Source organism: Lagenorhynchus albirostris, chromosome 16, assembly GCF_949774975.1.
Source record: "Lagenorhynchus albirostris chromosome 16, mLagAlb1.1, whole genome shotgun sequence".
NCBI lineage: Eukaryota > Metazoa > Chordata > Mammalia > Artiodactyla > Delphinidae > Lagenorhynchus > Lagenorhynchus albirostris.
In genome coordinates, this window is record NC_083110.1 from 51,122,258 (window position 1) to 51,138,418 (window position 16,161).

The 16,161-nt window shown below is 44.7% G+C and overlaps 1 protein-coding gene across 1 annotated transcript in view; it reads right to left on the reverse strand.

The window, feature by feature from the left end:
• Positions 1–2,226: 2,226 nt before the first annotated feature.
• The window catches only part of LOC132506933 (myoferlin-like), a 17,550-nt gene continuing 3,615 nt past the window's right edge, over positions 2,227–16,161 (reverse strand). Inside the window, exons 2-7 of the mRNA XM_060125762.1 lie at positions 12,404–12,545; positions 9,950–10,049; positions 6,396–6,586; positions 4,201–4,310; positions 3,686–3,833; positions 2,227–2,779 (exon numbers count right to left, since the gene is read on the reverse strand). Of these exons, the coding sequence (XP_059981745.1) occupies positions 2,741–2,779; positions 3,686–3,833; positions 4,201–4,310; positions 6,396–6,586; positions 9,950–10,049; positions 12,404–12,545 (730 nt within the window). The 3' untranslated portion in view covers positions 2,227–2,740. The remainder of the gene's footprint in view (positions 2,780–3,685; positions 3,834–4,200; positions 4,311–6,395; positions 6,587–9,949; positions 10,050–12,403; positions 12,546–16,161) is intronic.

Here is a 16,161-nt window from a genome sequence, read left to right on the forward strand (position 1 = left end):
GTAAGATCTCACTTATATGTGGAATCTGAAGGAAAAACAAAACAAAACACAAGCTCATAAGTACGGAGAATAGGTTAGTAGCTGCCAGAAGTGGGTGGAGGGGTGGGAGTGGGTAAAATGGGTGAAGGGAATCAAACAGTATGAACTTCCAGTTATAAAATAAATGTCATGGGGATGTAACGTACAGCATGGTGAATACAGTTAATAATACAGTGTCGCGTATTTGAAAGTTGCTAAGAGAATAGATCTTTAAAGTTCTCATCACAAGAAAAATAATTGTGTAACTATGGATGGTGTCAGATGTTAACTAGACTCACTATGGTAATCATTTTGCAATATATACAAATTTGAATCATTGTGTTCTATACCTGAAACTAATATGTCAATTATTTCCCAATTTAAAAAAAAAGCAAATAAATACAAATATTGGGGTGAAATTTCCAGACCCCCCAAAAAAAGTTAAGAGGAAAAGAACCCATACTGCCCGGGTTCAAATTCCAGCTATACCATTTATTAGCTGTGTGACCTTGGACAAGTTACTTAACGTCTTTATACCTCAATTTCTTAAAAAAAATATTTTTTTCTTATTTTTTTAATTGACGTATAGTTGATTTACAACATTGTGTTAATTACTGCTGTACACCAAAGTGATTCAGTTAAGTATATACTGTGTATATATAATATTTATATACATTCTTTTTTAAAATATTCTTTTCCATTATGGTTTATCATAGGATACTGAATATAGTTCTCTGTGCTATACAGTAGGGCCTTGTTTACCCATTCTACATACAAAAGCTTACATCTGCTAACCCCAATCTCCCACTTCATCCCTCCCCCAACCTCCTTCCCCTTGGCAACCACCAGTCTGTTCTCCATGTCCATGATTCTGTTTCTGTTTCATAGATAGGTTCATTTGTGTCATATTTTAGATTCCACATATAAGTGATATCATATGGTATCTGTCTTTCCCTTTCTGACTTACTTCACTTAGTATGATAATCTCTAGTTGCATCCATGTTGCATTATTTCATTCTTTTTTATGGCTGAGTAGTATTCCGTTGTAAATATGTACCACATCTCCTTTATCCGTTCATCTGTCGATGGACATTTAGGTTGTTTCCATGTCTTGGCTATTGTGAATAGTGCTGCTATGAACATAGGGGTGCATGTATCTTTTTCAATTAGAGTTTTGTCTGAATATATGCCCAGGAGTGGGATTGCTGGATCGTATGGTAATTCTATTTCTAGTTTTCTGAGGAACCTCCATACTGTTTTCCACAGTGGCTGCACCAACTTACATTCCCACCAACAGTGCAGGAGGGTTCCCTTTTCCCCACACCCTCTCCAGCGTTTGTTATTTGTAGACTTTTTAATGATGGCCATTCTGACTGGTGTGAGTTGGTACCTCATTGTAGTTTTGATTTGCATTTCTCAAATAATTAGCGAAGTTGAGCATCTTTTCATGTGCCTACTGGCCATTTGTATTTCTTCTTTGGAGAAATGTCTAATTAGGTCTTCTGCCCATTTTTGGATTGGGTTGGATTTTTTGTTGCTGTTGTTGAGTTGTATGAGCTGTTTGTATATTTTGGAAATTAAGCCCTTGTCGATCGCATCATTTGCGAATATTCTCTCCCATTGTGTGGCCTGTCTTTTCGTTTTGTTTATGGTTTCCTTTGCTGTGCAAAAGCTTTTAAATTTGATTAGGTCCCATTTGCTTATTTTTGTTTTTATTTCTATTGCCTTGGGAGACTGACCTAAGAAAACATTGGTACGATTTAAGTCAGAGAATGTTTTGCCTGTGTTCTCTTCTAGAAGTTTTACAGTGTCGTGTCTTATGTTTTAGTCTTTAAGCCATTTTGAGTTTGTTTTTGTGTAGGGTGAGAGGGTGTGTTCTAACTTCATTGATTTACATGCAGTATGCCTCAATTTCTTCAAGGGCAAAATGGGATTAATGTTACCTACTACCTTTATAGGATTACCTTGAGGACTACGTTAGTTAATATGTATAAAGCATTTAAAACAATGGTGTGCATGGAGTAAGTACTTTAAATAAGTGTCAGTTTCTTATATTAGCCTCAGTTTGGCCCACTGGCCAAGCTTTGGCAGCACACTGATAAGGGGTTTACAGCCAAGTGGTATGCGCTGGCATGCCATCCACTGAGACCCAGACTAGAAATTGCCTCCTTCCCAGCTTGGCCCACAGCTACAACAAACAGGTATGTGTCAGAGGCAGAATGTTTTTATTTGGGTTCATCACAGAGGATGAATAGTCTCATGACATTTATCCATACAAAATATAACAATGGTTGCAGGCATAAATAAAAATTCCTCCACCTATTCTAACTACTTGGTAATGCACAGTCCTTTTTTGTTGACTACAGATAAAGAAGTATATGAAGTCGAGATGTAGAAATTTTCAAATTTGATTTTCCAAAAATTGAATTACAGAACTAGGACACAGAAAAAAAAAAGATGATTTTTAAATGGAACCAGCCACCTTGAAAAATATTCTGAAAAAACATGGTTAAAACTTGTAATGCTTCAAAAGATAAAAATGTTGCTTGTTGGCCTGACGTGGACTTAGAGCCTCTGGGAAGTGGTGGGCCTCGGTGAAGTAGTGTAACGTGCCCCTGGAATAGTCTCAGACCCAAACAAAATCCCTCTCGGTTTTGATCTGTAAACAGAGACAGGATGCCCTCATGGCTGGATGACTCTGGAAAAGAAGCCCTTGCTTCCATTATGCATTTGGCCTCACAATCTTCATTGACAGATAGTTCTGGAAAGGAAACAGAAAGAGGGCCATGTATGGATATAAATGAGGGATTCTCAGTCTCGGTCCTGTTGACATTTAGGACCAGATGATTCTCGTTGGAGACTGTCCTGTGCATTGCAGGGTGTTCAGCAGCATCCTTGGCCTCTACCCGCTAGATTCCAGTAGCCCCGCCAGTCATAAATGGGAGTCAAATGGGAGGTTTCCTCCATTCCAGGAACTTGTTGAGATAAGAAGTATATGAAGTCGAGATGCAGAAATTTTCAAATTCGATTTCAGCAATGCAGGCACTTCTGGGCACACTGACAAACCTCCCGTTTGGACTCCCATTTACGACCGTGGAGATTAAGGGAGATTTGAGGGGGAGGTTATGTAATGTGGCCCTTGAAGAATGAGGGAGGTTTTAATAGACAAAACATGGGCAAAGGAACAGCCCTGGCAAAGGCATCTTGGCAGGTAAGGCCAATACTTGTCTGGGGAGGCCAGCTCTCTAGTTTGGGTGGAGTTCAAGGTTTGTGTAGGCCCATAATGAGCCCAGGATCTGTGAAATGGCAGGAGTTAGGATGCAGGATGGTTTGGAACAAGAGAGTCTGGAGGCAGGAAGATCCGTCAGAAATGCTGGTTGTGGTTTAGACACACATTCATAAAGGCCTAAGGGATTGCTCCTAGAATTCCTGAGACCAAAGTTTTTTTTTCCAGACCATGCAGTTCTGCCTGTAATTCATGAAACTGTGAGAATGTAATCCTTATCACAGGACACAGTACTCTAAATTTTCCAAAGGTTGACGGGTTGTAACACCACAACTGCTACATAGGTCATTTTACCCGATGGCAAAGAAGGCAAGTACCAAGTGAGATGACCAACCATAATTCACACCCAAAGAGCCAAGACAAGAGGCCAGGGACTCATACCGGTAAGGAGTAGAGGAGCACGGCCACGAAAAGCAGCACGATCAGCAGGACCAGCAGGCCGATGATGACCCACTTAAACCGCCGCCACACGATGAACCTCATGGTCTTGCATGGGTTGCTGAACCAGAGGAAGGAAGTTTCCGGCCGGCTGCATTGCAAAGAAATGGTTTTACCTACCCAACTCAGGAGGGACAGATATTTTACACCTCCGAGCATAATAGTTTAAAGAATGATTAACAACATTTTATAAAGTCAAGAAAAGATATTATTCCCCTTAGTTGGCTGAGAGAGCCTTTAACCTTTTATGGCTTTCTAAGATGCCGAAGACACACTGGACTTTGGTTTCATGGGAAGGAGAATGGTTAAAATGAAGCCAGATCACCAGCCTCTCCCTCCCCCATCTCCCCTGTTCAGTACAAAATTCAGACAACAGCTAATCCATTGCATTAAGGCAATTGGAAGGGGGGCTTTCAGACTGCAGGTGTTTGGGGATCAGAACAAAGAAGGTCTCTCACTTTGGTGGGTCCAGCTTGGGGTTCATGTTGGGTTCATCCCGTCCCTTCCCGGCTGGCCTCTCGTCGGCCTCCTTCTCATTGAGGACTTCCAACGTCATCTCCACTTTCCCCTTCAGTAAAGCAGAACAGGTTAAACACATGACATCACGTTTCACAAATATTTTCACTTCGACCCGAGGAGTATTCCCCGAGCAATGATTTTTACTCTTGTAAAACAATCCTTAGATTGCCTTAAATGTTCCTCAAGAGATTTCATCACATTTCCTCTTCCATGTGTTTCTGAACCGACTCCTTGTGGGAAACTGAGAGGACAAATTGCTTTCCCTCCTCCCTGCTTTTCAGTCTCTGGATCCCCATCATTCTAACTCTCCCACATCTGTCTCCTTGCCTGCTCACATACCTCCCTTTGTAACTTTACTTGGACCCAGAATAACCTGAAGATGGCTGATAACAATAGCTTTTTTTTTAAATTTATTTATTTTTGGCTGCATTGGGTCTTCATTGTTGGTTCTTCGTTGCTGCGCGCAGGCTTTCTCTAGTTGAGGCGAGCGGGGGCTACTCTTCGTTGTGGTGCGTGGGCATCTCATTGCGGTGGCTTCTCTTGTTGCAGGGCTCGGACTCTAGGCGCACGGGCTTCAGTAGTTGTGGTACGTGGGCTCAGTTGTTGTGGCTCACGGGCTTAGCTGCTCTGCAGCCTGTGGGATCTTCCTGGGCCAGGGCTCGAACCCGCGTCCCCTGTATTTGCAGGTGGATTCTCAACCACTGCGCCCCCAGGCAAGTCCCACAATAGCTAACATTGACTGAGCATTAAGTGTGGGCTCCAAGAGAGCCATCGTGCTCCCTTTGGTACCCCCACTGCGTGGAGCAGTGTTGGCACTTAGTGGGCACTCGATGTACACTAGCTGAAGAAATGCATGAGTGAGTGAGTGAGTGAATGAATGCTGCCTCCCTGTTCACAGGTTCCTGACTGGTGCACTGGGCACTGCGTAAGCCTTCTATATGGATAATCCCGTGTAATGCTCAGGGCAGCCCTATAAATCAGGTACTGCTATGATCCTCGTGTGCACATGAGTACACTGAGGCTGCGAGAGGTCTAGAAACTCGTCCACTCTTAGAGCCAGGCTTAACTAAAGTTGTAGCAGCCTTTCAAGAACCCTGGCGCCCACAAGGTCACCAACAATTTGAGAGCTTCCGACCCTGACGCTCATTTAGGCGATGGAGCACAGCTGCCTCCTCTGTCGACGAGTCAAAGGTGGGTGTCTGACTATGGCAAGGTGGTCCTTCTTTCTAAGCCTGTTCCTCGAATCTATAAAATGTAGGTAATGGCTGCTTCATGGGGTTATCTGCAGAACTAAATGAGGTTATGTACAAACTACCCCCTAGTGGCAGGAAGCTTATAAGTGGTTTCCTGTGCCAGGGGTAGAGGAAGTGATGGACTGCAAAGGGCACAACAGAACTTTTGGGGTAATGGGAATGTTCTGGATCTTGATTATGGTGGTGGTTTCATGAGCATATACATCTGTCAAAACTCATCAAAGTGTGCACCTTAATTGTACTTTAAGTGGGTGCAGTTTATGTAAATTATACCTCAAAGTTGTTTTAAAAAACGAGATTATGAATATAAGGCATTTAGTATATTGTCCGGTTTATAATAAGTGGTGTAAAATATGATTATTAATAATAGGTAATGAATTAGGTAGTCTTTTTGTGACAGGGCATGGTAACCCGCACTTCTGCTTCTACGATAAAATTATCTTCAGTTTTCCAAATGTGCTTGTAACTTATGGCCTTCATGTTCATTGGATGTCAACACTCCCTGTTTCCTCCATCTTTAAAAAAAAAAATTTTTTTTTAAAGATGAGGACAGCTCAAATTTGAAGTTTCTTTTTCTGTACTGAATTGTACTGGAAGCTCAGCATAAATTAGCATTCCTGGTGGAGGAGAGTCCTAAAGAAATACAGCGCAACCACTTGCGTTCCCAGTTTTCTGACAATTCCAATCCCTCTATCTTCCACTCAACCCCAAACATGTGCTAACAGCATCCGCCACCTTCTCCTATAATCCCAGGTACAAACCTTTCCCAAAACTTAAACTACCACCCATTTAACCTCCCTTATCTTATCCAGAGCAAATCTACTCATAAAGGGCAAAACCTCAAGGAGAAAAGGAATAAACGAGCCTCAACCAGTACATACAGCCATCACACGGGAGCCATCTTTATCTGCGTAGCACGGCCACCATCCTTTCATGGACTTCTGTTCAAAGAGAGAGGCGGTTTTCACTTTCAGGGGGTTCACGGCTTTGAGGTCAGGAATCATGTCCAAACTGCATTTCTCTGGCGATTTTGCTGGAATGATGCTGCGATGCAAATCGAGTTCCAGGAAACCTAGCCAAGGAAACATTAAACCCAAATAAATTTCAAGTGGATCAGACGTTGTTCACAAGTGAACAGAATGTACCTGTCAGAAGAGAGGTAGACCATGACTCTGAACAGGTGACAGGTGAGTGAGAGAAACGGACCCTGGTAGGCAGTTAAAATTTTTTCCAGATAGAATGAAAAGTGGCAGAAGTAGTATCTGTCCACTGCTCTGCATCTCACAGAGAACAACCCATTTAATTTCTCAGAGATAGGAGCATAAACAGAGTTCTTCTGCAAACACAAAAGAATGAAACATCTCCAGCCAAAATTTCCACTGAACTTGGAATTTGCTCTTATTGGTTCTAAACTTCCCCTAACATAGTCATTTGGCTTTGGGTAAAGAAAACTGGTACTTGGAACATGGGAAGCTCCATCGAACAGTCAAGTTCAAGTTTGTCCAGCGTAACCTCAAAAACAAGCGCTTGAGAAGGAACACTGAATGCTCAACAGAAAGCTCTCCCCAGGAACTAGGAAGCCCAGCTCAGGTGCCTGGAGAAGCACATTTTTTCTTCCATGATGTGAGGCATTAACTCTTTTGTCGTTACTAACTGTCTTTAACTGACTGTCTTTGGGGCTTGGGAACTCCCAGGAAGCCTCTCCTTCAGAAAAAGGTATGTGTGTGTTGGGGCATGTCTGTGGACTACAGGGACAAGAGGTGGTCTTCAACAGTGGCAGCAGAGAGTAACAGGGAGGTTGTGGCAGATTCTCTATAAACTTTTAGGCTCAGACACTGCCCTTCATCTTACAATGCATCCATAGCCCACAAGCCTTTCTGGAACTTACACCTGCTTTTATTTTGTCTCTCCTTTTGGTGATAACTGCAACCACTTGCCCACTAGCCATTTAGGAATAAAGTCATTCTCTTTATTTGTTATCAGACTATTTCATTTAAACTCCAAGGGAAAACCCTCTACTATTCTTTATGCTTTCTAAGTTAGCTACTACTTAGCTACTACTGTGGACAGGGAATGTTGCCTGCCATGCCAGTAAACAAAGAATGTTGCCCATCGTCCCAGTTCTACAGGATCAAGACTGAGGCTGTGGGCTTCCCTGGTGGTGCAATGGTTAAGAACCCACCTGCCAATGCAGGGGACATGGGTTAGAGCCCTGGTCCAGGAAGATCCCACATGCCGCGGAGCAGCTCAGCCCGTGCACCCCAACTACTGAGCCTGTGCTCTAGAGCCCGCGAGCCACAACTACTGAAGCCCACACACCTAGAGCCCGTGCTCTGCAACAAGAGAAGCCACCGCAATGAGAAGGCCGCGCACTGCAGCAAAGAGTAGCCCCCGTTCGCTGCGGGGCTACCCAACACAGCCAAAAATAAATAAATAAATGGGGAAAAAAAAAGACTGAGGCTGTGCCCTGAGGGGAGTTCAGGATGGAGAAAGACAGGAAGCATTCTGACCTTTGGATCTGCCTCTAGATAGTTCAGATGCATACCTAAGGAATAATTTCCATGGACCCAGGATCTTGTATCTCCGCAAACACAGAAATGCACTAAAATCATTAACTTGAGAGTCTGCTCTTTGTGATTAGCAGTAATCTTTTGATGTTTGACTAACTTTTTTGTTTTTCCAGCAAAAACCTCTTGTGTCCTGGCTCCCCCCTTACCTCTTGGGCGTAGTTCCTCAGAGCTATCTGAGAGGCTGTCTCCTGCGCTGTAGTCCTCCGTAAGATCCCCAAACTCACAACTTTTAGGTTGTACGTTTTTCTTCAGTCAACACTTTCACGCTCATTTGTTTGTTCAACTCTTATTAAGAACCAGCTAAGTCAAAGGCACCGCACTCAGTGTTGTAAAGGGTAGAGGGATGAACAAGACACAGCCATTGGCCGCTGTGGGCTTTTCTCTGCCAGGAGAGATGCTCTGGAAGCAGGGAGGTGAGCTAGGGGCTTCTGTAACAGCTGGCTACGAGAAAGTGAGGTCTGAACTGGCAAGTGGCAGAGATCATAAAAATAAGAAAATAAACGTGCATGATAAAGCAGGTTACATGGTTTAGGAAAGCGGTAGGAAAGGCGAGGAGGACCCACAGAGGACTCTGGGTGCTTCTGCCTAGGTGGCTGGGAGAGGCTGTGAACAGCAAAAGCGGTTCATGAGGTGAGCAGGTATGAGGTCGGGGAAGAAAGGCTGAGTTTGGTCTTAGTCACGATAAATTTGAGGTGCCAGCCAAACACAAAGGTAAAAGTTTCTGGTGGGAAATGGGGAATAATCATCGTGAGAGTTTCTTTTGTTCAAACTGAGATATAATTGACATAGAGCATTGTGTAGTTTAAGGTGTACAATGTGTTGATTTGATACATTGCATGTTGCAGTATGAGTCATCATCTTTCTTGTTACTATGTGGCAGGCACGGTGGGCAGTCAGGCTACACCTCTAGGTCTAGGAGTTTTACCTCGTTGAAAGTGAGAGTTGAAGCTTTACCTTCAACAGAGGTGAGGGCTGGTAAGTCACTGAGGGAGCCTGGGGAAGAGCCGCAAAACCCCAGGGAGGGCAAAGGCCTGTATTTAAAGAGGAAGAGGGGGACTTCCCTGGTGGTGCAGTGGTTTAGAATCCACCTGCCAATGCAGGGAACTTGGGTTCGAGCCCTGGTCCGGGAAGATCCCACCTACTGCGGAGCAACTAAGCCCGTGCGCCACAGCTACTGAGCCTGCGCTCTCTAGAGCTCACATACCGCAACGAAGAGTAGCCCCCACTCACCGCAACTAGAGAAAGCCCGCGTGCAGCAACAAAGACCCAACGCAGCCAAAAATAAATAAGTAAAATAAATAAATAAATTTAAAAAAAGAGGAAGAGGAAGAAACAGAGCAGGCCAATGAGACACCCAAGGCCTGGGAGAGAGAAAATAAGAAGACTGTGCTTTGTGGGGACCAGGGTGTATGCCAGGAAATGGAGGGGCTGGGCCGGGGCGTTCTAACAAGGGCCTTTTACCACAGAGAAGGGCGGGGCACCAGCGGACTGCAGTGACCGCCGAGAGCAGCGTGGAGGAGGAGGGAGCCAATTCTGAGGTGCTGAGAGCAGGGGGAGAGGTTTGGAAGTGGAGGTAAGGCTGTGGCATCCCTGAAAACAAAATCTGTGTCTACTCCTAGCAAGATAGGAGCTGGTGCAAAGGCCCTGGGAGTGGCTGGGGCCCGCAGCGCCCAGTCACTGTGCCCACTTCTCAGAGGACCTGGGGCAGCGGATGGGCAGGCCACCCCGCTCCGAGGACATCCAGGCAGGGGGTGGGACCCCACCCCACAGTATTGGAGAGTTAAATAATTGATCCCAAGTTTTAATTGCTTTTACTAATTTCAAGCACAGTTTCTTAGAAAAAAGTATCCAAAGGTAAGCCTTACCCAAGTAGTCATCCAGAGAAAACTTGTCATTATCCCATATCTGAATGATCAGTTTGGGTGGGACCCGAAATTCAGTTTGGTCCTTACTCCAGAAATGCTCCTAAAATGCCAACAGGAACAGACAAACCAAAATGACACTGATTACTGGATTCTTAACACCCTCCCCTTGGGCCTCTTGAAAACCCAGCATCAAGGCATGGGGCCTCTTCTCTCCTTTGCATCCCCACCCGAAACCCCGCCCTTTGGCCTACCCCTCTACCCCAGGTGGACATAAGGCAATCGGGCTCTCCAGGAAATCTCAGGACTACCAGCTGGGTGACAAAAAGGTTGTCCCAGGCAATTCCCAAACAGAAGGTTTCCTGCCATGTTCCTATCAGTGTGACTTCCTGCTGCCACTCCTGCGGTTTGGAGAGTGATGATGTCTCGTGCCCTAAAGACTGTAGCCTGCCTAGTTGATCCTCCCAAAGCCAAGCCATCCCAGGCCAGACCGAAATATCCCCTGCGGAGGAGTTACTTCTGCTCAGCGACCTCCCCGACCCCTCAAGGATGTCCGAGCACACTCATTTCACACGAGGGTGAGGAGATGGGGGCCCAGGTTTCACTCTCTTGTTCGTGCAGATTTAAAATGTCCTGGCATTTCTGGCTTTTGAAAAATATTGCTGGGTTTTATATACCGTGGTCATCTAAGACCCTCAGATCCCTCAGCCCAGACTCAGGTGGGGAGAGGATGGGATAAGTGTCCTCTAGGTTCTCACCTGGTGTCGCTGCTTCTGCCCAGACAGTATTAGCCCAGGATAATAATGACGTCCCCACAGCCTGATTACACCTAAGTTCCTCTGGCCCCAAAAGAAAGGGACATCCCCCAGTGCTTCATGAATTTGAAGGAAGGTGGTTGGATTGTTTTTCAGATGACATTCCCGGAATGGTCCCTTTTGCAGGGCTCAGAGGGCCTGGCTCTGAGAAGCCCACTCTGCTGCTGTCTGGCCCTACTCGGCTGTCCTGTGTGGGGGTCATGCTCCAAGGACTACTCAGGATGCTGAGAGGTCCAGCCCTCGATGTGAGTAAATAGGAAAGGTAACTTTATTACCTAAAGGCCTACCTGACCCCAAATCCCTCGCTTCCCCCCTGGTCTGTCTCATTATCTGAAAGTGTGCATGGTTCAACATCAGGATGAGCCTGTATGTCTCTAGAAAGTACCCTTTGAAGGCATTCATCTCACCTGGACAGGGAAAGTGCTCACTAGAGCATCAGCACTGAGTAGGGCCAGCAGGGGGTGGGGCCTGGCCAGATGGGACATGAGGCAGGTATATTCTGATTAGGTGTAGGGTGAGGAGGTGACTGGGCAGAGCTAGGAAAAGTTTATAGAATATGGCAGGAGGGGGTGGGGAAGGGAGAAGTGGGACAAGGGCCTGTAATAGACATCTGTTGTTATTACCTACCCAGGTTTTAGGCCCCCCCTTTTTGGATGAAAGCACCAGATTTTCCTTAGAGGTTCCCTTCCCCTAGTCCATGCAATGTGGGGAGAAGTGACTTTATCCCTAACTCCACAGTCTCGCCAATCAGAGCGCGGCAACCCTGGTTCAGAGATGGACACGTGGCCTCAAACAGGCAGACGCTGGGGCCCAATTCCAGAGCTCTGGTTGGTGCCTTTGGGGATTCATTCCCCTCTCTCTGCTGAGGTTGCCGAGAGGGCAAGATACAAGCTGGGGCTGCTGGCAGCCACCTTGCGCTCACCAGGGAGTGAGGCCCATGGAAGAAGGCAGGGCAGAGGGGTGGAGAAGGTGAGAGCAGTTTCTAAAGACATCAGCTCAACCCAGGCTCCAGGCGTTCCTTAATAAAGACATCAGCTCAACCCAGGCTCCAGGCGTTCCTTAAGCCAGCCAACCCTGGACTTTTTAGTAATGTGAACCAGTAAATCACTTTTCTTGGTTTAAGCCAGTCTGAGTTGAGTTCTCTGAGAGTCTTATAAATTACCACCAGGAGGGCCCTGAACCCTCACGGAAGTGCTCCCGAAGGAGGGCAGGCAGATGCTTAAGTTTAATAAGGAAGGTAAGAGCGATATTTCACCTACATTAATATTTTGCCTCTGGTTAATTAGTGCAACAGTTCTGCTTATCAGGGGAAGAAATCAGTCTCCCTGTGACATAAACATATACTTAGGTTGTTGTATGTATTGACGCAAGACCCCCACTTACCAGATCCTTCCCCCTGCTGCCAACATGTTAGTGGAAGCAGAGTTGTGCTCCTTATACTTCTGTTATAACTACACAAATAACCGCCACAGCTGTGTGACCCTGGGCAAGTATCTACCCCACTGGGGTCTCAAAGTCCCCATCTGTAAAGAGGAGCCGGACCCATGACCTCCCGGACTCTGAACAGCCCCAGCCTTTTCTGAGCATCTGCATTAAGGAAGACCCACGACATCCACTCCCCATGGCCTATTTCAGAACTCACTTTTTTAGCAACGAGACAGAGCTGTTCAGCTGGAAGGTAGTCAAAAGGGAAGACAAATCTCCAGTTAAAATTCCCTTCACCATCCAAGGACCTGTAATGGACATCTGTTTTCTGTTTGTTTTCTTCACTGCCAGGAATCCAACTGAAAAGCAGAAGCAAACAGACTTAGCTACATGTGATTGACAAGTAATCTAGCCGCAAAATTGCGCAGTGATTAGGAGAGAGTGAAGGGCAGGAGAATTAATGCACTTTCCTTGGGCAGGTTCCAGTTATCTATGGAGCTGGGGGGGTGATTTATGAAGGGGAGGCACTCTGTTGCATCCAACACACGTGGTAGCCAAATAAAATATAATTCCTCTCAAACCGAAGCAGGAAACCCTTTAGACTTCAGTTAACAGGGATAAGGTGAAATTTTCTGGAAAATATCAACAATTTAGCTTCTATTTTGAGACTGGTGAAGCTTGCTGGCTATGTTTTTAGTCTCCCTATAACTATAACTCATCAGTGTCTGTCATCACTGCTGATAGGCTCAATGAATATGGGTCAGTTCAAAATTTTAGCATCTTCTTTTCCATATTTTACTTAAGCAAACAAAACAGGCACGACTCAAGTAATCTTACCACTTCATTTGTAAATTATTCTTAAATTTACTATGATCACATTAATGAGACTAGCAAGGGAGATGTAGGCTGCTATATCCATACTCCTATCTATGAAAATTCATTTCCATCAACAACTGGACATCTTAACTTTTGACATTTGGAAAGTTCCCTTTGGCCTGTGCCTGGCACACCAGCAGACCAGTTGGAGGGAGGAATGAATGAACATGTCTGGGAGGAAGTGTTATCACATCTGCCAGCTATGGGGGAAGACTCCTGGTTTGGAACCAGAGGAACATGAGATTTTAGACTGAAAAAGGAGTGGAATGCATGGATCTCAACACCCACTACCCATTGGAATCAACTGGGGAGCTTTTAAAAATACTGATGCCAGGGCTTCCGTGGTGGTGCTAATGGTTAAGAATCCGCCTGCCAATGCAGGGGACACGGGTTCGAGCTCTGGTCCGGGAAGATGCCACATGCCACAGAGCAACTAAGCCCATGTGCCACAGCTACCGAAGCCCATGTGCCTAGAGCCTGTGCTCTGCGACGAGAGAAGCCACCACAATGAGAAGGCCGCACGCAGCAATGAAGACCCAGTGCAGCCTCCCCCAAATAAAGACTGTCAGTAGGAGACAGGCCTGGCTGTGAACTTGCTCTGCCATTAACCCTCTGAGCTTCATCTCCCATCTGTAAAATGAGGTTAATGATATGTGCTCCCTTCACATGGTCAACCTGAGGACAGAATGAGAAGAGCCAGAGTGGGAAGGGGAAATCCTTAACTCATGTTAAGGATCAACTACTGTGAACCAGGTATGTAGATGCCTTATTTTATTCTTTCCAACTGTATAACAAGCTCCATCTCACAGGTGAGGAAGCTGAGGTTCAGAGGGGATGTACATCTCATACATCCAGTAATGGACAGAAATAAGTATAACTCCCAGGCCTGTCTGACTCCAAAGTCCAGGACTATTACTCTGCTTCAAAGGACCATGGAGACTAGAAATTCACAAGCTAATATTAGGTCCTATTATTAGTAGTGGTATTTTTTTATTTTTTTGGGTATGCGGGCCTCTCACTGTCGTGGCCTCTCCCATCGCGGAGCACAGGCCTCCAGACGCGCAGGCTCAGCGGCCACGGCTCATGGGCCCAGCCGCTCCACAGCATGTGGGATCCTCCAGGACCAGGGCACGAACCCGTGTCCCTTGCATCGGCAGGCGGACTCTCCACCACTGCGCCACCAGGGAAGCCTCTAATAGTGGTATTGATAGCCATCAACTATACTAGTTTTACTTTTTCTAGTCAATTGACTAACCAGGTAAGCTGAGTTGAAAGATTCCTTTTGACAGTTAACTTTTAAGCTTTTGAACTAACTCACTGAAGAGAGTCCACACTCTGGCTGTGACCTTGGTAGCTTCAGCTTCTAACCCATCCCTAAACAGCACCATCATCCTCCCCTAGACTGCTCACCCACTGTAGCTTTTCCCTCTTTTTCATGAATCTTTCACATTTTAATTTGAAAACAAGTTAAACAACTACTCTAAGTGTATGCATTTGTGTACTTGTACGTATAACTTTGTATGTAATACCCATATGCTTGTAGTGCTAAGGATGTTATTTGTACATTATCCATCTTTTCACGTAGAGTAATTAGATTTCCATTCCAAATATGACGTGGTACTTCAGATCTTGCTTTATTCTTGCATTACTGGAGTTATCTCTCAGTCCAGTATTGAGTTTGTTTCCCTGATTGGGAAAAAAATGCTTATGATAGTCAAATAAATTTGCATATATATAATTAGCTGGAATTAGTTTTCCTTGGGGAATGGTAATAAGATCCTGAAATGAGAAAGAATAATGAAGAACTCGATGAAACCTTCCCTGTTTATAGTGAACCTAAATGACAGTAATTACGTCTTTAACAAAGGTTTGATTGAAGGCCACTTGGGATCATAAGTGAAACTTTGTTCTCACTTTATGAATATATTAAATTTCAACAAGTCTTATCTTTTACATATCAAGGAACCAAACTCAATCCCTGTGGACTAGTAATAATAATAGTATGATGGTTAATTTTATGTGTCAACGTGACTGGCCGTGGGGTGCCCAGATTAAACATTATTTCTGGGTGTGTCTATGAGAATGTTTCCGGATGAGACTAGAATTTGAACTGATGGACTCAGTAGATGGACCTCCCCAACGTGGGTGGCATTAGCTAGTCTATTGAAGGCCTGGAACAGAACAAAAGGCAGAGGAAGGAGGAATTCACCCCCTTTTTCTGCCTCATTGATTGAACCAGGACATCTCATGTCATCTTCTCCTGACCTCAGACTGGCATTTACACCACTTCGAACTCAGGCTGAATGATACCCCCAGCTCTCCTGGGTCTCCAGCCTGCAGATGGCCAATCGTGGGACTTCTTAGCCTCCGTTATCATGTGAGCCAATTCCTCATAATCTCTCTCTTTCTACACATATGCACATCCTACCTGTTCTGTTTCCTGGAGAACCCTGACTAATGCACATAGTGTTTACTATCTGCCAGGTGCTATCTTAAGTGCTTTGAGTAACTCAGTCTTCCGAATATTCCAGAGTGGTGGATACTATCATTATCTCCAATTTACAGATGAGGATCAGTAAGCTTACTAACTTGTCCAGCTAGTAGGGAAAGTACCGGATTTCAACCCAGGTAGTTTGATTCCAGAGTCTGACTTCTTAATCACTGGGTTCTGTACTCACTATCAACGTATAACACAACATGTGCAACTAAGGAGCCTGGCTGCCACAACTAAGATCCAGCACAACAAAATAAATATTAAAAAAAAAAAATAATATATATATATATATATATATAAAAAACACAAAACTGACATCACATGAATTATTTGGAATTGAACTATGCAAGTAACAGAATAATGAACACCTATGATGACGCTTTGCACATTGGATGCAGGCACTCAGTAAATGTTGGTGGAATGAATGATTTTTAAAAATTATGCTAATGGGAGATTGGGATTGACATGTTAGTTATCTATTTTATACATATTAGTGTATATAAGAGCCTGCTGTATTAAAAAATGTAATCATAATTAAAGTAAATCAAGGACAAGGAAACAGATTGAAAACCTAAACACCAGTTTGGGAGAAGATCTATAAAATC